General features: G+C 69.2%; 1 protein-coding gene across 3 annotated transcripts; it reads right to left on the bottom strand.

Moving 5' to 3' along the window:
* Positions 1-656: 656 nt before the first annotated feature.
* Positions 657-23,777, bottom strand: JAG2 (jagged canonical Notch ligand 2). Of its 3 annotated transcripts, XM_086708598.1 has the most exons (26): positions 23,623-23,777; positions 23,065-23,415; positions 15,849-15,906; positions 14,189-14,440; positions 13,967-14,027; positions 10,661-10,791; positions 10,454-10,573; positions 10,150-10,263; positions 9,814-9,927; positions 9,556-9,672; positions 9,428-9,474; positions 9,147-9,317; positions 8,145-8,295; positions 7,856-8,008; positions 7,644-7,757; positions 7,305-7,418; positions 7,109-7,222; positions 6,815-6,931; positions 6,445-6,472; positions 6,273-6,358; positions 5,668-5,781; positions 5,446-5,561; positions 4,738-4,986; positions 4,141-4,272; positions 2,501-2,657; positions 657-2,220 (listed from the first exon to the last, which is right to left on the bottom strand). In XM_086708598.1, exons 1-26 carry the CDS (start codon positions 23,692-23,694, stop codon positions 1,733-1,735), a joined length of 3,741 nt encoding a protein of 1,246 aa, XP_086564724.1. In that variant the 5' UTR covers positions 23,695-23,777; the 3' UTR covers positions 657-1,732. The 3 variants fall into 3 exon arrangements, with proteins under 3 accessions (XP_086564724.1, XP_086564721.1, XP_086564722.1); XM_086708595.1 differs by lacking the exon at positions 9,556-9,672; XM_086708596.1 differs by lacking the exon at positions 9,556-9,672 and having other exon boundaries at positions 4,150-4,272.
* Positions 23,778-24,735: the final 958 nt, after the last annotated feature.

Genomic DNA, 24,735 nt, shown 5'->3' with positions numbered 1-24,735 from the left:
GGAGCAGGGTGTCCTGCAGACCTGGCCTCTCACGGGGAAGGAGCTGACGGGGACGACGCAGGAGGCCCTCCAGGAGACAGTCTCTTACATGGCGCCTGGAGGGCCCGTGACAACAGAAATGGCTGGAGAACGTGCGTCCCGAACCACGTGTCGCCAGCAAGCAGTGACTGTGGCCGCTCCCGGCCGGCTCCCCCAGACTGCATGCTTTCTCTTCTTTTCCTCCTAAATTCTGTTCTCGCCTTTGCTCCTCGACTTAGTGACCGCCCGCCCCTCAGGGGAGAGCGAACGGCGAGCCAGCCCCAAGGCCACTAAGCTGAGCTCCCGCCTGTCCCCCCAGCAAGAGGCAAGAGTGACTTTCAGCCATGGGTGTTCATTCTCTCAAGTTCTGATTCGTAATTTCTCAAAACCTTGACAGCTTTTAATGAAGAAGCAACTTGAAACTTTTATAACGCTTTTTCAGCAAAGCACCCCGTCTCCCCACTTCCCGGAGAGTTTCCGCCGGGCCCACATGGGCCACACGGGATACGAACGTGCTCCCACCGTGGCCGTATGGCCTGACCCGCAGCCTGCACCCCAGCCTCCCCGCGCCAGGCTCTCCCCTGCGGAGGCCCCACCCCACCCGACTCCCGGTAACAAAGAACAGCACCGAAAAGAACAAGGGAGGCCAAAACCTTTAAGTTATTAAATCAAATATACAGAGTGATTCATTTAATATGTACAGATTTACAAAAATGCACTTTCACGAGGAGGGGGGCCGGGGCCGGCAGGTGGGCAGCAGCCTGGAGTCCACGGCAGACGCGGACCGTTGCGAGGGGAGAGTCTGTGTGAAGGCACTTGTCGTGAGCTTCGACGCTGCCCCCGTCCCAGGGACAACAGAGCAGTCGGGAAGGGCACTTCCGAAAACACAGTTGAGAGATCTCTACAGCGAGCGCTCCAGGCAGGAGTAGGCGAGGTCGGCGGGCGGGAGGGGCCGGCCAGGGAGCCAACCGGGGTCTGCCCCTGGGGGCCCCGGCCCTGCCGAACGCAGGCCTCTGCCGACCTCACGCGCCACCGACAGCCACGGGCCACGCCGCACATCACGGGTCCCACCGACAGCCTCAGGCCACACCGACAACCACGGGCCGCGCTGTCAGCCACAAGGGGTCCCACCGACAGCCACGGGTCCCACGGACAGCCTCAGGCCATATCAACAACTACGAGCCACGCCAAGAGCCACGGGTGGTCCCACTGACGGCCACGGGCCGTTGTGTCACCGCGGGTCCCACCGATGCCATGAGGCACGCCAACAGCCGTGGGTTGTCCCACCAACGCCATGGGCCACATCAACAGCCACAGGTCCCACTGGCTCTTTGGCCTGGAGCCACCGAGAACGCCAAATGAGGAATAATAAGGAAGATTCTGTAAACAGTGCACCACCTCTGCTAACGAACAGACGATTTGCTGAGGACACAGACACCCTTTGCTCTCTCCTGCCACACAGCGAGTGCGACACACAGAAACGTTACAAAAATAGCAACTATCCGAGAATACTCCATTGTTCTCCGCCTGACGGTCATCGAATAATTTATACAAGGTTAAAGAAACGTAGAAAATAAACATTTGTTTTTGGTTTTTGGTGTTTTTTACACAAAATAAAGAAACTATGCACACGGCCTGGGCCTCCTTCCATCTGGCGGGTGGTGTGGCGCCCGGTGAAGGGTCCCGGTCGCGGCCCCGAGGGCTGGCCTCCGCGCTACTCCGGGCCGGCGTGGCGCGAGTCACTGGCGCTCCTGACCGCGCGGTTGTCCACTTTGGGGCCCGAGGCCCAGCGGGCCGGCCTCCCGGGCGAGCAGCTGGGGTCTTTGGTGAATTTGTGGGAGAGGAACTTCTCGGCCTCCAGGCAGTCACCCTCGGCACGGCCGGGCTCCTCGTCGTCGTCGTCGTCCTCCCCCCCGCCTGCCCTGCAGCCCGCGGGCCCGGGCAGCAGCTCGCCCACGCGGCGCGGCGGCGGCGTGAAGTTCTTGCACGGGTACAGCGCGTCTTTGTGGCCGCCGACGCCCGGCCGCTCGATGGGGTTGCGGATGGGGTTGAGAGGGGCCCACTGGTTGTTGGCGCTCTCCTCCCGCGGCAGCCCGCTCCTCTCCCGCTCTTTCCTGCGCTTCCGGGTCCACCACACGCAAACGACCACACACGCCAGACACAGCACGCTGAACACGCCGCACAGCACCGGCACCAGCAGACCTGGGAGGGGCGTGGCCGTGAGAGGGCCGGCCGGCTGCGGGGGTGGGGGGGGGTGGGGGGGGTGCTTCCTCCGGCTCCGGCCTTGTGGGGAAGGACCCGGGGGCAGGGTTGGGAGGGCGGGTGGCAGGCGCAGCGGAGGGACCACCCGGAGGGGAGGGGAGGGGAGGGGAGGGGGAGGGGAGGGCAGGGGAGGGCAGGGGAGGGCCGCGGGAACTTGCGGCCCCTCACCCCTGCCCGGCCCCGCCCCCGAGCCGCCCCCTCCCCCCGGCCCCCTGCTCACCCACGGAAGAGCCGCCCACGACCACCGTCTCCACTTTGACCTCGGTGATCGCCAACAGCAGCGAGCTGTTGCCCCGCTGGGTGATGGCGGCTACGATGGCGTGCGCCGTGCTCTGGATCAGGCCGCTGTCGGGCAGGTCCCTCGCGGGGCTAAAGGACTGCGGCAAAAACAGCACGACAGACCCCACTCACCGCACGGGCCAGGGCCGCGCGCCCCTGGGCTGTGCAGAGCCAGGGAGCGCCGAGACTCCTGGACGGTCGCCAGGGTGCATGCAGTGGCTGCGGGCGGGGACCGGGAGCTCCCGGGGCTTCCTGTGGGGAGACTCACTGGAGGAGAATCGCGCGGTTGGGCCGCCCGCAGCTGCCGGGCTCAGGGGAAGGTGGGCTGGGCCCCGACCCCCTCGCACCTGGAACAAGGATGGCCATCCCTCCCAGGAAGGCGTCTGGCCCCACTTGGCTCTGCCCCAGGTCTCAAGGGCCCCACAAACACGTCACTGCCCGCCGCACCACCCCAAGGGCGCCGAGTAGCCAGCACCCCGGGAAACTACTGCGCCTTCTCTCCGTGTCTCCCCCTCCACTTCAGCCTCACGAGGCTCCCGGCTACCAGCCTACACCTGATCCCCACCCCGGGCCCAGAGCAAGGCCCCCAGGACGCCTGCCTGGGGCCCAGACTGCACATCCCAGGGTGGCCTGAGCCAGGGGGCACCCTTTCTGCACAGATCCTGGGGGACACGACACAGGCAGAGCAGGGGACCAAGTGAAGCCTGAGCGTCACCACCTAAGACCCTGCCCGGCTGGGCACCCAACCCGCCTCTCGGACTCGGCCCCACGGCTGGGAGTCGGGGCTCCAGGTGAGGGCTCTTGGCCCACAGCTGCGGGGACCTCCTCGCTCCCTCACTCTCGCCCTGGAGAAACCCCGCTGCCCTACCCTACCGCTGCCCGCCCCGGACGCTGGCCGCTGGCCTTCCCTCTCAGTACCGCCTCCGGGCCTCATCTGCTGTCACTCGGAGCCGCCCACAGCTCCAGAGACCCCTGCCCGGGGCCCGGGCCTCCGCGGCCTCAGACACCAGACCTGAGAAGTCCGTGAACCAAGTCCGACATCCCAGCCGCCCATCCACCCGCGCTGCCTCCAAAATCCGTGGGGCTGACAGCTGGTGCCTGGCAGGCTCCCGGGACCTGCTTCTGCAGCTGAGCCCGGCCTCCTAGGACCTCCACCTAGCTCTCTCTCGAGGCCCCAGGGGGCAGCACCCCTCGCCCGCAGACCCTTCCTCCAGTTCCACAGATGGAACAGCTGACCCCACCCCACACCCTTGCTCCCGTTCCCTGAGAAGCTGACCCCACTGACCCCCCAACCTGGAGCTGCTTCTTGGCTCTTCCTGCCCCTTCAGGCCCCTCCCGCTGCCAGCCTGGCTGTGCACACTACCCGTCAGCCCCCGCGAGAGCACACGAGGGGCCCGGCTCCCACAACACACAGCTGCGCCGGGACGGACTCCTGAGTGTGCGTGTCAGCCCCTGTCCCCTGCACCTGAGGGCAAGCCTGGCCTGGGCCCTCGGACCCAGCACCTCCAGACAACAGACAGGGTGGGACCCTGGGAAGGGGAAAGCAGGCAGGGGCGGCCACCCCATCTGCCCGGTGCTCACCACAGCCACCTCGACTGCGCTGGCCCCGGAAGACGGCCGGTCACAGAGCAGCACCAGCAGGCGGTCACGGGCCACCGCCCTTGTGGCGGGCAGGGCGCGGATCCCGGAGCAGATGGCGCCCACGGTGGTGCCCTGGGCAGAGAGACAAGCGGCACATGAGGGGGATCCCGGAGGCTGGGGACCGAGGCTGCCCCACGGGCACGTGGCAGGCAGGTCACAGCTCGCAGCCCCACAAGGAGGAGGGCGGGGATGCGGGGGGTCCCGGAGGGCGCTGGCTTCCCAGTCCCCTCCTGCACCCGCCACCGGCAGTCGGGGCCGGGGTGGCGGGGGGGGGGGCCTGGAGGCGCCCAGTCCTCACCCACCCGCCTGCCGGCAGCAGCTCCAGATACAGACCCAGGGCGGGGAGGGGGCCTCACCCGTCCTGAGCCCCCTTCCCGGTCTCCCGGCTCAACCCCCTCTGTCGTCCGACCCCATGGGGCCAGGATCCCTGAGCGAGCGGTCGCTCAGGCCCTCCGAGTGGCCGCTCTGAGAAAGGATGGAGACGTCGGGGCTGTGCAGAGGCCCGGGGCGCCCGCCTTCCAGGACCGGACCGCTCACCTGGGGCACTTGGTCTCGATTGAAGTGCAAAGTGAGGCGTGCACAGTTGTTGTCCAAGTGGCTGGAGCGTGGCAAGCACAGGGTGCTGGGCAGCAGGGGCTCGTCGGCGCCACACTCGCCCCACGCCGCGCAGGGCGGCTGCAGGCACTGGCCGGGGGCCTTCTCCTGGCACCGCTGCCCTGGCGGGCACTGGGCGCTTAGGGTGTCGGGCCGGCCGGCCAGCAGGCAAGGCTTCCGCCCGCACCACACCTGGGTCAGGCAGGCACACAGAAGGACAGACACAGGGGCACGCAGATGAGGACCCGCAAACAGACACGGGCACCGTGCGGGAAAGAAAGACGCGGTTGGGACCAGCAAGGCCCGGGGCTGTGCCCTGCCCCGCCACGGCCTCCCAGGAGGAACACAGAACCAGAAAGGACCCCCACCGGCACAGGGGGGCCCAGAGAAGAATGAGGCTAGGCAAGGCCCATGCTGGGGGCTTCTGGAGCCCAGAAAGAGTCTCGGTGTCCCCAGTTGCACATCAAGAGGGAAGACCTTCCTCCCAGGAGGCCCAGCAGAGGTGGGGAGTACGGCTCTCCAGCCCCAGCACCAGCACCCTAGTCTCACGGGCAGAACGTCAGTGTTACTACAGAAAGGTGACAGCGCCCCCTGGGCCAGGGGTACCGGGACAGCAGGCCGGTCGGGGAAGCTCTGGGGGCACCCCCATACCTTGCTGCAGTCCCGGCGACCGTCCACGCAGCGGCAGCTGTTACAATCCTCCACCCAGGAGCCCCCGTGCGGGAAGGGTACGCCCTGTGACCAGCAGGACCTCCCAAAGACAATCACTGAGGAGAGAAAAAGTGGAGTCGTCAGCAGGCTGGCCCTGGGAGGTCAAGTCCATCCACGTCCCGACCTGGCATGACCCCATTGGGCAAGGTGCCCCCCACCTACCCTCCTGGCACCGTGGGCCGGCCCGGCCTGGCGGGCAGCTGCATCGATAGCCGTTGATCTCATCCACGCACGTGGCCCCGTAGGCACAAGGCGAGGACTGGCACTCGTCGATATCTGCAGGGAAAAGTGGCCAGGCTCAGGAGGCAGTGAGGGGGCCAGTGCCCACACGCAGGGCCCAGGAGGACCCCCGGGCCGGGAGAGGAGCACCCCCCCCCCCCCCCCCCCCGCGGGCCAGCTCGGGCCTTGGTTCGCCCTGCGGGGCCTTTGTACTGGGCCTGGCCCCGGCACCATCACATCAGCCCGGCTCTGACGAGCACCGTCGTCCTCCATTCGCCTCTGGACCGAGGCGGACAGAAGCCTCTGGGGAACCAGCCCCTTACAGAGCAGCCCCCAGCTGCTGGCACGGGGGTGAGCAAAGGGGGGTCCCGCCAGCAAGACACATGCGACTGAGGCCCGGAACGAGGGCAGAAAGTGACCGGTCGTGCCGTCCTTCCGGTTCACGGATACTGTGGCCCCGGACTCCCAACACCCGGGCCAGGCTGGGAGGAGCTCCCAGGGCTGGGGCCCCACAGCCCCCACCCGCCCAGGCGCCCCAGGGCCCTCACTGATGCGGCAGTCGGGACCCGCGAAGCCAGGGGCACACTCGCAGCGGAACCAGTTGACCCCGTCAACGCAGACACCACCGTTGTAGCTGCAGGGGAGAGGGCGGGCGTCAGGGGGGCCCCCCCGGCAGGCCGAGCGCCCCTGGGCCAGCCAGCCTCCAGGGCCGCCACTCACCAAGGCAGGGGATTGCAGTCGTTGGTATCTGTGTTTGAGGAAAGAGAGGAAGGTCAGCACTGCATCCACCCCCCAGCACCCCCTGGGCCAGCCCACTGGACAAGGCCAGCAGGCTGAGGGCACTGGGGCCAGGGCAGCGGGTCCAGGAAGAGGTGTCACAGAGGAGCCTATCCGGGAGAATGCCTCAGGGAGCGGCAGGCTGACCCCCACCAGGACACATGGATGGATCGGGGGCAAGGCTAACGAGCTGGGGGTGGGGGGCCAAAAGTGACACTGCAGGTCCCCGGGTGCACCAGGGCTTTGGGGCAAAGGCGGGCTCCCACCCCACAGGCCTCCGCCCACTCCCCGCGGCCCCCACCCACGAGCTCACTGTGCGTGCAGGTGCGGCCCTCCCAGCCATCCCGGCATATGCAGGAGAAGGAGTCCCCGCTGCCCACGCAGGTGCCCCCGTTCATGCAGGGGTTGGGCAGGCAGCTGCTGTTCTCGGCTGCGAAGAAGGAAAAGAAGAGAACCTTCTCATCTGATCTGGGCAGGCACGAGGCGTCCACTCACGTCCCTGACCAGGCCAGGCCAGGCAGAGCTGGAAGCGGAACCAGGGGCGGGGCCAGGAGCAGGCCCAGGGGCGGGGCCAAGGCCCAGCGCGCCCGGAGCCCTGCCTCCTCACCTATGTTGCAGGTGCTGCCCTTCCAGCCCGGGGGGCAGGCACAGCGGAAGGTGTCCCCGCTGTCATAGCACGTGCCACCGTTGCTACAGGTGTAGGCATCACACTGGAACTCGCCTGTGGGCACACAGGCCGCTCAGTAGGAGTGCCCAGAGCGGCGGGCAGACCCCAGCGCGGCAGGGGCCCGGCGGGCACTCACGCGAGTGGCAGGTCTTGCCCTTCCAGCCGTCGTCACAGGCGCAATAGAAGTCGTTGACCAGGTCGTAGCAGCGGCCGCGGCTGTGGCAGGGATCGGGAAGGCAGTCGTTGGGATCTGGGGGCGAGGACGCCGGTCAGCGGGGGTCGCCGGCGCTCAGGGAGGGTCAGGGAGAGCGTGGGGGTGTGCGGAGGTGGCCCGGGAGAGACGGAGGGGCGGGGGCGGGTCGGAAGCACTCGTGGAGCCCCCCACCCACCCCACACAGAGGCCCCTTTGGGCACAACTGAGTGAGCTGCTGACCCCTGGGAGGGGGGCGGGGGCGGGGGCGGGGGGCTTACTCACTAGTGTCACAGAGCTCGCCCTCCCAGCCGCTGGGGCAGAAGCAGCGGAATGCGTCCACCTCATCGATGCACGTGCCCCCATTGCGGCACGGCTGCCCCAGGCAATCGTCGATGTCTGCGGGAGGGAGGCGGCAGTGAGCTGGGGGGGGGGGCGGGGGGGGAGGTCCCTGCCAGCCCGCCCCGCCCTGCCCAACGCGGCCCGCGGCCACTCACTCTCATGGCAGTAGGCGCCCGTGAAGCCGCTGTCGCACACGCAGGAGAAGTTGCCCCCAGGCAGGCTGACGCAGTGTCCGTGGGGACCACATACACCAGAAGGGGCCCTGCCCGCCACTCTGGACTCCGACTCAAACCCGCACCCATCGATCACTGCAGCAGATGGGAGAAGGTCAGTGTGCCCGCCACCCCGCAAACCACAGGCCCCGCCCCACCCCCACCTCCGCAGGCCCCGCCCCACGCACCCACCTCCGCAGGCCCCGCCCCACCTCCGCAGGCCCCGCCCCACCTCTGCAGGCCCCGCCCGGGCACGACTCCCTGGGCACCGAACAGTTCTTGCCGCCCACGTCGTCAGGGCATGCGCAGTAATAGTCGCCCTCCAGGTTGTAGCAGCGAGCTCCGTTCTGGCAGGGGCTGGGCTGACAGAAGTCTACGTCTACCTGTGGGGACGGCGGGGAGCATCTGTGGAGGCCGGGCCCTCACCTGGGAGACAGCCAGGCGTCGTATCCCCCCGAAGAATCCCGGAGGCCCAGGCCCTGCTCGGCCTGCACACCCAGGCGTCCGCTGCCGGAGCCCGCAGGACCGCCCATCCGACACTGTCCAGGCCAGTCAGCTGGACGGAAACACCTGCAGGCCACCGGCCCCTCCTACCGCCCTCGCCTCCAGGGCGGCCCGCTTCCTCTGCCTCGCCAGGCAGCATCCGGCTTCACTCCTCCTGCTGGCAGGAAGGCCGGCTCCTGACCCCCTCCAGAGCCACCACAGCCACGCCGAGCCCAGTCTGTGGGTCTTTCCCAAAAGCGTCATCACCAGGCTCCACCAGTACAGGCGGGACTTGTACCAGGGGCCCTAGGAGGCCCGCCAGTCAGGAGCCCTGCCCCTGGCGCCTCCCTAGCCCCAAAGGCCAGGGCAGGTCAGGGCAAGGCGGGGTCATGAGGCACCAGGGATGTCAGCCACCCCTGCTCAGACACACGTGACAGTGCGGGTCCGCACGCCCTGGGGCACCCCATCCCACCCAGGGCTCCTCTGTCACATGAAGATCATTCCAGTCACAGTGACAGGTAGACAGGCAGAGAACCCGGGCCCGCCCCATCAGGAGACACTTGTCAGTACAGGTAGTGACCCTACGACCCCCCCCGCGCCCCCCACCACCGTCCCGGCCCCACCCAAGGCTCCGAGGCTGGGTTTCCGTCCAGAGCTGCATGCAGCCCAACTGCGGCCTGTCCCACACACTTGGGTGACCTGGGATGATGGCATGCCCCTGAAGCCCCCGGGGCCGCGCCCCAGGCCTCACCTCGCAGAGCGGCCCCGAGGTGCCCTTTGAGCAGCGGCAGCGGAAGCCGTCCCCCAGGTCCTCACAGAGGCCACCATGGCAGGGGTTGCTGGCACACGAGTTCAGCTGCAGCTCACAGTGCCGGCCGCCGAAGCCCCGTGGGCACACACACTGGTAGCCGGTCGCCAGGTCCTGGGTCAGGGTGAGCAAAGCAGGGTTCGGCGAGCCTCCAGAGGCCACCCCCCAGGGCAGCTCCTGCCCGCCCCCCTCCCCTCGGCCTCCGCCACGGGTGTGCGTCTTACTTTGCAGATGCCACCGTGCTGACACTGCCCGCGACAGTCCTTGATGTCTGGGGACAAGGGGCGGGGTCACGAGCAGGGTCCGGGATCTCCGCAGCCCCGCCCACCTGGCACCACCCACCCGCCCATACTGACTGATGTGGCACTGATGCCCTTCCAGCCCGGGACGCAATCACAGTAATAGCCACCAATCAGGTTTTTGCAAGAAAAAGCATTAAGGCACGGCTTCCCCTCACACTCATGGGCGTCTGTGAAGGAGACAAGGGGGAGCGAAGGGGCTCAGCCCCACCGGCCCCACACCGGGCCCCCGCAGCCCCAGCAGCACCAGCAGCCACAGCCACATGCACGGAGCACAGTCCACGTACGCGAGGGCCCCGTGGGCCGCTTACCCAGCTGGCAGGTGGCCCCCACCCACTGCTCGGGGCAGATGCACTCGAAGCCGTCCACCTGGTCCACGCAGGTGCCCCCTGCCGCGCAGGGGTTGGAGGCACACTCGTCGATGTCTGCAGAGGGACGGAGGGAGCGTGTGGGGGTGTGGGCCACGTGGGGAGGTGGCGGGGCTCTGGGCCCCGGTGTTCCTGTCACTCCTCTCCTGACCACCAGGCCCACAACTGCATGTGCGGACTCAACCACCCCACCTCGCCCTGGAGTGCCAGCCCACCCCCACTCTCAGATGCCCCCAGGTGCCAGGCGGGAGCCCCACCCATCTGAGCGGGGGCACTCACCGAGAGCACAGGTGGGCCCGCTCCAGCCTGATGGGCAGTGGCATTCGAAGCCAGAGGGCACCTCGTGACAAGAGCCCCCATTGGCGCACGGGTCGGAGGCACAGGCGTGCTCGGCTGCACGGGGAACCGAAGGCGGGGGGTTGGGGGAGGCCGGCAGCCCAGGCCCCCCGCCCTTCCACGAGGGTTCCTCCCCGAGGCCCCAAGGTGGGGGTCGGGGGATGCCTACTGCACAGAGATCAGAGACACGGGGCCCGCGAGGCTCCCCGGGCACCCGCCCGAAGCCCGTAGCTGGCCCCTGACGCACCCCGCTCACAGTTCTTCCCCGAGTAGCCGTCGGGACAGGCGCAGTGGTACTGGTCGGGCTCGGCGTTGATGCACGTGCCCCCGTTGGTGCAAGGGTGGTGGCTGCCGCAGTAGTTCAGGTCTGGAGGCAAGGGTAGGGTACTCAGAGGACAGGCCCCCGCCTCGGCCCCGCCTGCCCCGCCCAGCCTGCCCCCGCTCGCCCAGCTACCTTTGTTGCAGAGCAGACCGCCCCAGTTGGTCTCACAATTGCACTGCCAGGGATCCACACAGCTGCCGTGGACACAGCCAGGGTATGGGACGCACTCGTCGCAGAACCGCCCCTGCCAGCCGTAGCTGCACCTGCATTAGGCCGAGAGGCACGACGCCCGGTGGGGGAGGGTGGACTCCAGGAGCCGTGGCCACTGCGGGGGAGGCTCGGACGTGGGCGCAGTCACGTGGGCCACCCCCAGGGGGGCCGGCGGCCTCGGCCTCTGAACCGAGGCAGGCCCCGCGCCGGGCGGGGGTGACGGCCCGCCAGTCAGCCCGCACCGTCACGGGCACTTCCCGGCCGCTGGCCTCGGATGGCCGGCCGCAGCTGCCCAGCCACTCCCCCCCCCCGAGCTATTTTGGGACTCACCCCTGAGCAGGGCCCCAAGAGCAGGCGCTGAGAAAGGAAGGCCCCGCGGGGACCCCAGGAGCGACGGTGCCAGCTCAAGCGCTCCAGGAGCCGCCAAGGCTGGGCGGCACCCGGGGCCAGGCGGGCTGCTGGGACAGCAGGGGAGAGCTCCAGGCTCAGCCCCCCTGCGAGACCCCGGGCACAGCGTGTGACCTCACCTGCAACTCAAGGGCATCAACCTCTCTGCCAGCAAAACCCTATCGAAGACCCATCTCACAGATGGGGGATGCAGAGGCCCACCCCCGGCCCTGAGCCAGCAGTGCAAGAGGCCATGCTCAGATTCAGAGCAGTTCCTGACCCAGGAGGACTCACCCGCTTCCTGGCAAACAGCCCAGAGAGGCCTCTTGGCTCCAAGGCCACGACCCCAGGCCTAGCCCCGCCTTCAGCTACGGGCCACCGCTCTCTCTGGGAAGTCCTTCAGGAGAGGCAGGCGGCTGGGGCACACAGGGCACCCAGGCCACCAGTGCAGTCCCATCCCAGGTGTGGCCCCGCCAGAGCTGAGCCTGACTTGGGGGCACTGCAGTCAGGAGAAAGAGCCCATTGTCCCGCAGTGCACCCCGGGGATCAGCGGGCTACCCTCCAGGCTCCGGACGGGCCCCCGGGGGGCCCCCTTCCTAGAACAGGAAGGTCATGGCACGGTCATCGAGGCAACGTCCCCTCCGTGCTGGCACCTGCCATGTGAGTTTATTTTTGTAAAGGAAGGAGCGGTGGCCTTTTCCTGAGCTGCCCACAAGCCCCACCGCCAAGGGATGCCGACAGGCTCAGCAGGCAAGACACGGGGAAACCCAGGCTGGAAAGGGGGGCTCCACCGCCCAGCCCCCCACTTGCCAGGAGGGCCTGTGCATGCATGGGCTGCACGTCCTCACCCAGAATCCTCCCTACCTACAGGTGACGGGAGGGGACCGGGGCTGGGGGCGGGGCACCCGCCAGGAAGGACCCCGCAGGTCCCGAGGATGTGCTCTCAGCCTTGGGTGGGGCAGCGCTCACCAGGCCCCACCCTCCCTGGCTTCCCTGGCCTGTGGCTCCAGAAGCCCGGGGAGGAGGCGGCAGGAAGGCAGAGCCATTCCCGCAGCATCCGGTGGGGGGGTGGGGGGGGGGGGTCCTGCACTGAAACCTGAGCCCTGAGCCTCCAGCAGCAGCTGCGCTCCACCCACTGGGGTGGTGGGGGGCTCACCTACTGCTCCCCACAGCCCACGGCAGCAGGAGGGGGTGGGAAAAGATCCACTTCTCTCCCACCTTCCTCCCACCCTGGTCGCCCGGTCACTGGCCACCAAGGGCTGCTGGCGTGGCATCGAGGCGGTGCATGGCACCAGGGGGCAGCCCTGCTGCACCCTGGCCGCACCCCTCCCCGTGGACTGGTCTGCCCACGGTCCCCACGCTCACACCCATCACACAGGCCAGAGGGCAGGGCCGCAGGGCATGGCCCTGCCCCAGGCGGACCCAGGATACGGCTCGGCGGGGCGGGGGGCCTGCCCCCCCCCTTTGCCCTGGGACCCTCCGGGCTCTCCTCACACCGCCTCCCGGGCTGGAACCCCCACAGGACACACAGAGGGGTCCCCCCTTTTCCATCTCCCGAGCCAGCCAGCTCTCAAACCGCACCCTCCTGTGCAGACTCAACACTGGGTGACCTGGGAAGTGACTTCTCCATGCTCAACATCCTTGTCTACGAAACGCACGTGACAGCACACCCGCCCCCGGAGTGAGGTCCTGGGGTCAATGCACCCTGCAGCCAGGGCAGGGCCACCCTCACCCCGACCCACCTACTCGGCCCACAACTGGCAGCCCCTCCCAGGGGCTCCCTGAGTACGTCCACCTGGACAGCCGGCCCCCAGGCTGCCCGTGCACCTCTGCGCCCACCCTCACTCACACGCCGTACCAGGGCCCTGCTCTACGCCCTACACCCCCTCCAAGTCACAGGCCCCGGGCCCTCCAGCCGTCCCGCCGCCCCCTCCCCCCCCACCCGCCGGATGCTGACGGGAGGCTGACGGGATCTCTCACTCTCCTGGGGCCCCCTCGATGCCCAGCCCATCCTGTGCCATGTCCTGGTGCCCCCACGACCCCCAGCCCGTCCTGTGTCCCGTCCTGGTGCCCCCACGACCCCCAGCCCGTCCCATGTCACATCCTGGTGCCCCCGTGACCCTCCAGCCCATCCTGTGCCATGTCCTGGTGCCCCCACGACCCCCCAGCCTGTCCTGTGTCTTCTCCTGGTGCCCCCACGACCCCCAGCCCGTCCCGTGTCACATCCTGGTGCCCCCGTGACCCTCCAGCCCATCCTGTGTCCCGTCCTGGTGCCCCCATGACCCCCAGCCCGTCCTGTGTCTTTTCCTGGTGCCCCCGTGACCCCCCCAGCGCATCCTGTGTCCCGTCCTGGTGCCCTAGACCCTCAAGCTTGTCCTGCGTGTGCTACGACATGTGTCTCCCCACGTGTGTGTCAGGCTGCGTCTCTCCACATCCATCCCTCCGCTTTGGCGGTGTCTCCCAGAACAGGAGAGACACCGCCCCCAACGCCACCTCCCTTTCTCTGCGCTGCTGGCTCTGCCCAAGGCCGGCGGCCTCAGTCACGGCAGCTCCCTTGCTCAGCAACTCTGGCTGGAAGACCTGCGCCCCACCCCCCCAGCCCCCGACTCGTCTTCTCAGACCCCACCTCAAATCCACTCCGGGACACCTGCACAGCCACAAGCATGAGCCCCGGTGCCCTGTGTGCCTCCTGTGCTGAGGGCACCCGTCTTCGGGCCCTTGCCGCAGGCCCCTTGCCACAGGATCCTGAAGGAGCACACATGCACCCAGGCTCATGGACACGCGTGGCATCGGCTCTGTCCCTGACATCCTGCCGGACCGCCGTCGCCCCCAAGCACTTACCTGCATTCCCCGGGCACGGCACACCCCCCGTGGAGCAGATTACACCCCTGTTTACACACCGCTGTGAACAGAGAGGACGTGAGAGGTGCCAGCCGAGGCCGGCCCCACCGCCAGCCCGCACCCTGCAGCCCTCCGCCCGGCGCCCCGACGGGTTGCCCCCTCGCCGCACCCCCCCCCGCCCCTGCGTGCCCCTCGAGTGCTGCCCACCCGGCCTGCACTCACCCTCCTTGCACTCCTGGCCCATCCAGCCGTCCATGCAGGCTTTGTTGCCATACTGGTCGCAGGTGTAGTGGCCGAAGAAGTCGTCGCGCGGCCGGCAGAACTTGTTGCACGTGGCGCTGTAATAGTTCTCGTCGCAGCGCACGCGGATCTGCAGCTCCAGGTGCGCCACGTGGCCGCTGAAGTGCAGGCTCTTCCAGCGGTCCTCGGGGTTGATCATGCCCGCGTGCGACACCCGCTCGATCAGCAGCTCCTCTTGGGGGGGCGGCAGAGTCAGCAGGGGCCACGGGGACGCTGGCCGGGCCGCCGCAGGGGCTGCGGGGCCGAGGGGGGACCACAGCTCTGCAGGGGCGGGGCCGGCTGGACCGCCCTCCCTGTCGAGGGTTCGTCCCCCGCCCCCCACACCGTCTTAACACAAAGCTTCTCCCGCCCCTGAGACACATGTGGGTCCCGTGACCCCACAGCTGGGCCTCACTTCCAATTAAGCCACAAGGGGGTGAGGGGGCAGGCTGACAGCCGTGGGCACACAGGGGCGGGGGGGGGGGGGGGGGGGGGGGGGAGGAAGCCACCCCCAACGCTTCTGTTCCGATTTGGGGTTTTCCACAATGAAAGGCTCGGGAGCCCCAGGCACCTCACTCTCCCTCCCGCTGCACCACTCAAGGGCCTGGGGAGCACTCCCGCTCTGGCCTCACAGCCCACAGCCCACTGAGCCCGTCTGGCCAAGGTGCCCGGCCGACCCGTCCCCACACCTACCCGGTCCCCACCGACCACTGCCCCGAGCCCGGGCCCTCCGGGCAGACGGGGGACCCGAGGGCCCTCGCGACCTCACCCTCACAGCGTCCATCCCAGCGATGGCCCTCCGTCCCGCCTGCTCCTCGGGCCATCCCGACCCCGCCCTCTCTCTCACGACGTCTACCTTCGGAGTGGCCAGGGCCCCACTCGCCCCACAGGCCGCCCCTGGGCCCGGCACCCAGCGGCCTCCTCCCGGGCCTCCACCCTGGCCAGACAGTCCACCGTACGCGCGGTGGCCTGAGCGATCCTGCCTCTGGGAAAAGGCCAGCATCCTCACGGGGGCCCACGCAGCCTCTGTGACCTGACTTTGGCCTCGCTGACCTCGTCACCCCCCACCATGCAGGCCCACGCTGCTCACAAACACATCGGCTCACCCCTGCCACCTGCACGGCTCCTGCCCTCTGCCCTGTCACCATAAGGCCCACAGACCCCATGCACAGGCTGGCCGGCCGGCCGGCATGCGAGCCTCAGGGAAGGGCCAGCGAGCCCCCACGTTCCAGGACACAAAGGCAGAGGAGGGGCCGCAAATGCAGAGAGCCTCTCAGGGATGCCCACTCCGCCATGCGCCTGACATGGCCCTGGGGAAAACATCTCATCGGGAGAACAGAACAGAAGAAGCCAGGACTGGGGTCAGGGTTCAGGCACAGCTCTGCACATCACAAATGTGGCACAGCTTCCTAGCAGCCAGGGCAAAGAGGGAGACAGCACACTAGACCCCTGGGGTACAGGGTCATGGGTCTTTGTCCCCAGCAGGCAGAGGACCAGGAATCTGGCCACACGCATCTGGCTAAAGAGGGTAGCCTCCCCGTGTCCTGAGGGAGGCCCTGCAGGCAACTGGCTGCCCCAGCCACCCGGCTCCCAGAGGACTCACCATCCGGGGTGGTGTCATTGTCCCAGTCCCAGGCCTCCACGATGAGGGTGAAGGAGCGCTGCAGACACAGGGGCAGGCAGTCAGGGACCAGGCGGGGCCCACCCGACTGCATCCCAGCCCTGGCCACCTCCCCTCCCCAGTGCCCCAGCTCTGCCCCTGGGGCTGTCCCGGTTCTGCCTCCCCGGCGCCCTCCCCGCCTCACTCCTCCGCTCTGGGGACTGGCTTAGTGCCACATCTCAACAGGCCCCAAAATGACCCAGGGGGCGGAGGCTGCCCCTCCAGGCCACGGAGGCTCTGGGGACTTGGGCTCCTGCAGCCCCAGTGGCCCACACCTAGCCAGCTACCCCAGCTGGGTCAGCAGGAGGGGCAGGGCAGTTGGCACACAGACCAGGGTCGCACGGGCAGGAGCACCCCTGGGCACCTCACTGGGGCCCGCAAAACATGAGGTCCTTCTGCGAGCGGAGACTCGAGAGGCACAATGCCCTGTCACCGCCCCAGCTGCCCCTCTACCAGGGCCCGGAGCTGCCCCCAGGCCACAGCAGGTGCACAGTTCAACGGCACACATCCCACAAACCTGCCCCATCCAAAGAACAGAAGGGAGGGGCCCTGACTGCACAGATGGGGAGACTGAGGCTCAGGGACTGCCCACGGATGTCACTCCCCACTCGCCCCTCCCAGGAGCCTCTGGTCCTTGAGTACAATGTGATGGGTAATATCACCGAGTGAACTCAGGACCCACCCTCTCCACCGGAGGCAGCAGAGACCCCAGCAGTGCTGCCCTTGTCCAGTGCAGGTGTGCTTTCCAGCCGCAGGGGCCCAGCTCCTCCCGCCCAGGGCCTTCCGTGCTCCCGGATGCACACTGCTCAGCCCTCTTCAGACCAGCCATGAACATGCTGAACACCCCTCCATCCAGCCCTGGCTGCCCTGGGTTGGGGGCCCGTGGCACAGGGCCGCCTCTGTGGCCACAGGCTGGTGGCTTCCCCCCCGAGGTGGGGGGCCACGTGGGAGAGGCCAGACTTATCCCCACCCTCGGCACCCCCCACCTTCTCGCCCCTGCGGTCTGGCTGTGCCGGGGAACTCACGCACCTCACGGCCAAAGACCACTGCGTGGGCTGCTCCCCCAGCCCAGCAGCCTCCCGCTGATGCCCCAACCCGTCAGCACACTCCGGCCAGAGACAGACCCCGGCCTCCCTGGACCCCGGCCCCGCTCCGACTGCCTGCCACACCCAGCCACCCCCACAGCCTCTGGGTCCCCGGGGCACAGCCCTCCTTCGGGGACCCTCTCCTCGTCCCCACTCTAGGCCCGCAACTGTCCCTCCAGAGAGACCGCACCACCCCCAGCTGTTCCCGGCCTTACCTACACTGCTGACTCTGCCCTGAGCAGAGCCTCCTGGATGCCCCAAGGGACCTCACACCCACCCAGGAGCCGTCCTCCACCCCTTTGGAACATTCTCCGCCCACATTGGGCTGTCACTAGGCTCTCGGTCCCACATCTTGGAGTCTCCCTTAAACCCACTCCCCGTGCCCACTACCAACCTCCATGAAGCCAGCTACCTGCAGCCACTGGGGCCTCCACACCCCCATCCACGGGAGCCCCGATGACCCCCGGGGCTGTGTGTCTTCCCCAATGCTCAGAGCCCTCCTGGGGCTCCCCGTGACTCCTGCCCTCTTCCCAACCACCCAGCCCCTGCCCTGCCTCCACCTCAGCCTGCCCACCCTGCCCCTGGACCTTTGTACACACAGCTCCCTCCCTCTGCCTAGAATGCCACCCTCGGGCCAGCCTTCCCCTGGCCGTTCCCACTCCTGCTGACAGTTAGAGTACCCAGCTCTTCCTAGACCTCACTCCACCCAACTCATTCATTCATTCATTCATTCATTCATTCATCCATCGAGCATGCACCAGGCACGGACCTACTACTAATGGGTGAGTCAGCAGAGACCCAGGGGCGAGGTGCTGTTCTAAACAGGGGTCAGGGCAGGCTGTGGAAACGGAGACGTTGGGGTTGAGGCCGCAGACAATCAGGAAGCACCCTGAGCAGGAGGAAGCGCACGGTAGGCCCGCGGGGCTGGGAGAGCAGGGGCGCGAACACGGGGTATCAGGCTGCGCTTAGTCACAGACCCCGGTACCAGCTCGGGCGCCGATGCCGAGACAAACGAGCGGTTGCCGGAGGCCACAGACCGCCCGGCAGGGCTAGAGTGACTGCTCTGGCCACTGTGCCAAGTGGGCCGTGAGGGTGGGCGCAGGCAGGGGCAGGGAGCCACAGGCTGGGCACGAGAGGGCAGGCCGGTTTGGGGGCGGGGGGGCTGTGACCACCGCTGCAGGTCAAGTCCACCAGCAGGACGAGCACCTGGGCTCCAGGTGAGCAGGGGGCTCCTCCCGGCTCCCCAGAGCCCCCACGCCAGAAGCTCAGGTAGGATTACCACCACCTTCGTCCGCGCCCAGGGCTCCAGTTACCTGCTCCCACAGGGATGCGTGCCCGCCCGCCAGCTGGGCTCCCTGCGCACGGACAACAGGAAGTCATCCAGAGAGAACCTGAGCCAGCAGGCGGGACAGCACCCACACCTCCCCCGGTGCTGGGCCCCCAGCCTCCTCCCCTCTACGGGGCTGGCCTCCAAGACTCAGTTTCCCCAGTGCCAACGGCAGCCTCTCGTCCCCGTGCTTCCTGACACGCGCAGTGTGAGCCAGGACAGGGTTTTGTCACCCGAGTCCCCGGAGAACAGGAGAGTCGATAGGTCCAAGCCAGAGGCTCATAAGGTCTCCCGTGGTTCCAGGGATGGGGCAGAGACGATGAGGGCTGGGCAGTGGCAGCTAGGACGGGAGGGGGGCTCCGAGCAAGCAGTCAGAGAGCCCCCGTCCCTCCTCCCAGGCCAGCCTCAGCTGGGCCACCTGCCTGCCTGGCCCCGAGAGGCCCATCCGGCTACCTGGCCGTAGTCCCCGAAGGCCCCACCACACCCCTTCCCAAAGGACTGCCCTGACCCACCTGCACCACACAGGTAGACCCCCGGCCCGGCCATCTGACTACCCCTCCCCAGCTCAGACCCCCAAGGCCAGGCCCAAAGCCTTCGTCTGACCCTCAGACGGGGCTGACAGGGCAGCAGCCCAAAAGCATGGGAATGGCACAGGGCAGACACGGGACCTACGGACCACACCCCGTGGCCAAGAAAGGCCGGCACTGGTTTCTTCCCGCAGCATCCCGCATCAGCAACCCAGCCCCCCCATGGAGCCGGCGCCAGGAGCGCTAAGCACAGATACATTTCCTGAAACCTGAGCCTTGGAGAGGCCCAGGCCTCTGCCGCCATTGTCCCTAAGGAGAGGGGGAGGGGGCCACCTTCCCCCAAGGCGAGGCCGGAGGAATGGACCACAGGTCCACCCCACACAGCAACTCAGACATCCACACTCCACACCTTGCCTGGCTGCGCCCCACCTGCCCCACCCGCAGTCCCCCACCGTGAAGGTCGCCGGCAGCCCGGGGTCTCCCAGTGCCGTGTCACATGGACCTCGTGAGATCCCCGCAGCAAAGCCCCTGACGTGCTGACACCAGTCAGGCCTTCCCCACCCGGGGTCTGGGGATGGGGACCCCAGCTCAGGCCTGGAGATTAGAGAGGCTTGTCTGCCAGCCTGACTCCGTCCCCTCACTGGGCCAGCCTGCAACCCCCCAACCCCCGTCCACGCACCACAGAACAGCTGACAGAGCCCCCCACAAAGCCCTGCCATGGGCCCTCCAGCATCCCTGTTGCTCCCCAACCCAGCACCCCCTCAAAGCCTGAGGACAAAGCCCCTGTCCATTTCCGAGCCCTCCACTGACTGGCGCGGCCCCTCCAGGGTCTACCCCGCGCTCGGGCACTGAGAGCCCCGCCCTGCCACCCCCACACCAAAGCCTCAAACGAGACCCCTGACACCAGCAGGTGACCAGGTGCAGAGCAGGGTGCGGCCTGCCGAGCGTCATCCAAGCAAGCCCCTGGTCCCCTCTGGGATGGCTCAAGACAGCAGCCCCAGCGCGCTCTGGGGGTGGGCCCACGGCAGCCCTCGGGTCCTCAGGGCAGGGCACGCAGGAGGGATGGAGGCTCCCCACCAAGGGCAGCCGCGGTACTCCCGGACACAGACCCTAGCCTGCAATCCTGGGCCGGAAGCACGCAGACGACAGGTTCCCGCGGCAGTTGGGCGCAGCAGGGTCAGGCCCTGTATTCACATCCCACCAGGCCCTCCCTCACCGACCACAGTCCCTACACACGGCCCTGAGCACACCAGCGCCCCTCTGGGACTCTGGCCTTCTTTCTGTGGGCTCCCCGTGGAGAAGAGGAGACGAGGGAGGCCAGGGAGCAGCCCGGGGGCTTCCACGAGCCCGAGCCCACAGGGCAGCCCTGCCCCCACCTTGTGAGACCCCACCATCGCCCCACTTCACAGGCGGGAAGGCCTCGCACCGGGTCCTGCAGCGGCCCGAGAGCTCAGGTGGCTACACTGTGAGGGTCAGCCCCAGGCCCGTCTCCAGCGAGCCACACACAGTCGCCTCCCTGCACGCGCGACGTGTACGACAAGAGACGCCTACGGGTGGCGTTCTGGGGTGCCAAGTGCCAGGGCCTGGGCCAGGTAGGAAGGGGTGTGCTTCCTGCCGGCCCCTTGCTGAGGACGGGCCCCCCCCCAGCAGCCAGCTGCTCTGAGCTCACCACCCACAGGCCCCTCCAAACCCAGCACTGGCTCCCGGCCACACCCAGAGATGGCACACGTGCACACACGCGCACAGGCACGCGTGACCAAACGTGGCCTCCATCCTGACCGCCACGGGCTCGGCACCAGGGACAACAAGGAGTCACTGAACTCCTGGGGGGCCGGTGGGAGGCGTGGGTCGCGTGGGCCGCATCCTGGCGGGTCTACCCCCACCTCCCAAACCCTGGGCCCGCCCGTCCCCAAACACCGAGCCCGACGCCAACCCGCAAGCACACGCTACAGACGGCACGGCCCACGCGGCCAGCTCAGGGCCCACGAGGGCTCGGGACGGGCCCAGGGCAACTTGATGGGGCGGGGGGGGGGGGGGGGGGGGGCGGTGCGGAGTCCAGACTAGCTCCCTGTCCTCCTGTCTCCGGGGGCGGGGGCGGGGGCGGGGGCGGCACTGGCAGCTGGCTCCCTCACCTCCCCACGCTCAAGGCCCTCCTCGCACCCCTACTCCAGGATGCCCGAGAGTCCAAGCTGGTCTGGGCAGGGCCTCCCCCTGCCCCCACCGCAACCCTCCCAAAGGAAACCCAAATACGGTTCCAAACGCGCCCCGGCTCACAGGACGGAACCGAACTTGCAGCAGAGCCAGGCAGCGTGGCCGCGGGGCTGCCGCCGGCGGAGCGGAAATACCAGGGCGCTGGCATCACCAAACCAGCTGCACGCGGCGGCCAGGATGCACTGTCGGCGGGGAGCGGAGACACGGAAGCCGCCCCCCGAGCATGCAGCGAGCCCACGGCCCCGGCCACCTCAGAGCGCGTCCCCTCCCGAGCACCTGAGGGAGCCAGCTCGGAGCGGGAGGAAGGGCAGGGAGACGACACCAAAGACCCAGTGCCCAGGCTCCGGGGCTCCCTGCCCTGTCCCATCCCGCCCCTGGCCAGCCCGTGGGGCCAAGAGCCATGAGGGACACGCGCCGGCCCGCCACATTCCTCCAAGGCCTCCCTGCCCCCCACCCCCACTGCTGCCAACTCGAGCAGAAAACACATCCTCAGGTAGCGATTTGGAGCCACGCTGGCTCAGGCCCAAGTGCAGATGACAGGCTGCGGGCCCTGCTCAGACCTGCCTGCTGCACGGCTGTGGGGGTGAGGGGGCCGAGCAGATCCTAACCGCCTGGAGCCCTCCCATGCCCGCCCCTGCCTTTTCCAGCAGGGACACAGCTCCCACCCAAGGCCCCAAGGTCAAGGGAGACCCCAGAGGCCAGCCAGGGAACGCCAGGACGGGGCCCTGGCTAGAGGGGACCCCCGCCATCCCTCCTACGCCAGCCGGAGCTCAGAAAGAAGCAGAGACGGGGTAGCGGGGAAGGCTGCCTGGTCTGAGCGGAGGAAGAGGTATCAGCACAAGGCTCAGAGCAGGGTGAGGCAGGGGGCCCAGCCCCCCGACAGGCAGGTCCTACTGACCCAACATTGGCCGGCCCGGCCTTAACCCCAAATCTCTCCCAGGACCAGGGCACCAGATGGACACCGGTGCGGCCGATGGTCTGGGGCCCTCGGTCACAGCCTGGCACCCTGCTCCACCCCTCCCCGCTCCCAGACCCTCAGCCGGCCCCCACCAGCTCCTGCACACTGGGGTACCTCTCTGGGGCCTTCTCTCATTCCTGCCCCGCCCAGACCTGCAGCAGAAACCTGAGTGTGGGGGACGGGGAAAGGGGGAAGGGGGCAGGCTCTGCTTCGGAAAGCAGACCAATCACCTGGTGCATCAGGAGACCTCCGCTGACTCAACTACTCGCGCACATCCCCCTGCCTGCCAGCCCCAGAGCAGACCCCAGGTTTGGACCACATCCCTCTCAGCATTCCCGAGCCCACTTTTCAGCCAGCCTGCCCCCCACTGACCCCCTTAAAAACAAAACAAAACAAAACAAAACAAAACAAAACAAAACAAAACCAAACCAAACCAAAAGCCCACACATAGACGGGGCCAGGAAGATCCCAACACCAGGGGTGTCCTTGGGCCAGCAGCCGGGGTGCGCCGACACTCGCACATTGGGTCCTCCAGGGCCAGCCAGGGCTGCCCCCCACCTCCACCCCCGGGCATCCAGGAAACAGCAGGGCGGGCGCAGGCTGGCCACGGGCCCGGGGCGGCTCCGCCAGGGCCTGCCCCAGACCAGCCCCAGCACGCGCGGCGCACATGCCTCCGCGGCCTGCCCGGGCCCGGGCGCCGCGCCTCGCCTCGCCTCGCCTCCCCCCTCCCCAGACAGACACGCGCAAGGAGACGCAGGCACACGCCGAAGGCTGCCGCGCACGCGGGCCGCGGCCACCCCGCTCCCGCCCCGCCCCGCCCCGCCCCTGCCGCGACCCCCGCGCGTCCACGTGGCCAGGCGCGGACGGAGCCCCACGGAGCACGCGCCCAGGGTCGGCCCGCCGCGCGGCGCCCCCTGCCGGCCCCTCCCCGTCCGGGTGCGCGCAGTCGGCGTGCAGGGCCCGGCCGCAGGTGCCGGAGGGGCGGCGGGCGCCGAAGGAGGGGAGGGCTGGGAGCCGGAAGGGGTGGGGGGGGGGGGTGGGGGGCACGTACCGGCCAGGCGAACTGGAAGGGGATGACGACGAGGCCGGGGTCCTTGTCGCCTCCGGCCCGGGCCCGTGCCCGCGCCCGATCCCCCGCGGCGCCCGCCGGCGGCAGGTAGAACGAGTTGCCGCCCAGCACGGGCGTGGCGCCGTGGCCGTAGCTGCAGGGCCCCGTGGGCGTCACCTTGGCCTGGTATTCCTTGAGGCACACGCGCACGTACGTGTCGCACTCGTCGCGGCCGCAGCCCCCCGCGCGCGTCGTCCGGCCGTCGCCGTCACAGCAGGCGCCGCTCAGCAGCTCCCCGTTCACGTTCCGCAGCGCGCTCAGCTGCAGCTCGAAATAGCCCATGGGCCGTGCCGCCTAAAAATAAGGCAGAGGGAGAGCGCGTGGAGGCGCGGGCCGGGGTCGGGGAGCCCGGGCGCGGGGGGTGGAGGACCCGCCCGGAACCCCCGCCGCGCCGCGCCGCGCAGCCTCGAGGGCTGCTAACAGCGGGCGCCCGCAGCGGTGCCGCCCGGCCCCGAGGGGCGGCCCGGTGCGCCCCGTCCGCGCCCCCCGGCCCCCGCTCACCTGCACGCAGAGCGCCAGCAGCAGCAGCAGCAGCCGCCGCCCCGGCAGTCGCCCCCGGGCCTGCGCCCGCATCGCCGCCCCGGATCCCCCCCCGCGCCGCGCCCGCCGCCCCGGCCCGCGCCGGCCCCCCCCCCCCCCGCCCGAGCCCGCCTGCCCGCCCTCCGAGCGCCGGCAACAGCAGCGGCGGCGGCGGCGGCAGCGGCTGCGGCGGCGGTGGCGGGCGGGGTCGGGGCGGCGATGCGGGCGCCGGCCTGGACGCGGGCCTGGGCGGCGGGCGCGCGGGGCGGCGGCGGCGGCTCCGGCTCGCAGGCAGCGGTTCTCCAGCCCGGCTCCCTTCCTCGCGGCGGCGGCGGCGGCGGCGGCGGCGGCGGCGGCGGCGGCGGCGGCGGCGGCGGCGGCGGCGGCGGCGGCGGCGGGTCCCGGCCTCGGCTCTGCGCGCCCGCGCTCCCGGCGCCCGCAGCCAACAAGTTCGGGACGAGACTGACAGCTCGCTCGCCCATTCGTCACCCGCGTACCTGCATATGCATGAGGGGGCGGGGCCGCGCCGCGGGGTGGGGCTGGGGGGGGGGGCGGCGGCCGGGGGCGCCCGCTTTAAAGGCGGCGGAGGGCGCTCCTGCCCGCGCCCAGACCCGGCGCGCGCTTCTCCAGGCCCCCGGGCGTCGGGGGTTCCGTCACGCCTCCAGTGAACCCGGCGTGCGGGGGCAGGCGCCGCCAAGCGGCCTCCCCTCGCCCGAGCCCCGCCGGGTGTCAGGAGCCGGGGGTGGGGCGCCCCTGAGGTCACCGCCGAGGTCCCCTCCCATCAGTGCGCCACCGCCGCGCTCCTCGCCGTCCCGGGGGAGAAGCCGCCTGCTGCACAAATCAGGGCTCTGCCCCCACGCGGGGCGGGCGCGGCCTGGGACCCTTCCTTAGGGAACGTCCCCCCTCCGCGCAGCCCCTACCGCCTCCACGCCGGCCGCAGGGGGCGCTGCTCCTCTCCGACGCCCCTGCCCTCTCGCCGCACGGCTCGCGGGTCGGGCAGCCAGGCAACAGATGCTCCGCGGCGTAGGCTGGGTGCCCAGGTCCGCGCTGGCGCAGGGGTCGCCAGGCCTCACCCTTGCCGAACGCCTAGGCCGG

The sequence above is a fragment of the Puma concolor genome, chromosome B3, assembly GCF_028749965.1.
Source record: "Puma concolor isolate L17-30 chromosome B3, mPumCon1.1.hap2, whole genome shotgun sequence".
NCBI lineage: Eukaryota > Metazoa > Chordata > Mammalia > Carnivora > Felidae > Puma > Puma concolor.
Note: the sequence above shows the minus strand (reverse complement) of the source record. Positions and strands in the feature narration are given on the sequence as shown.

Excerpts from the sequence above, each read along its gene's own strand:
- JAG2 (XM_086708598.1), bottom strand. The coding sequence starts at position 23,694 with ATGCGGGCGCAGGCCCGGGGGCGACTGCCGGGGCGGCGGCTGCTGCTG. Across the intron at positions 23,416-23,622 it reads TGCTGGCGCTCTGCGTGCAG|GCGGCACGGCCCATGGGCTA; the intron begins GTGAGCGGGGGC and ends CCTTATTTTTAG. Across the intron at positions 10,264-10,453 it reads GGGGAAGAACTGTGAGCGGG|CCGAGCACGCCTGTGCCTCC; the intron begins GTGCGTCAGGGG and ends TTCCCCGTGCAG.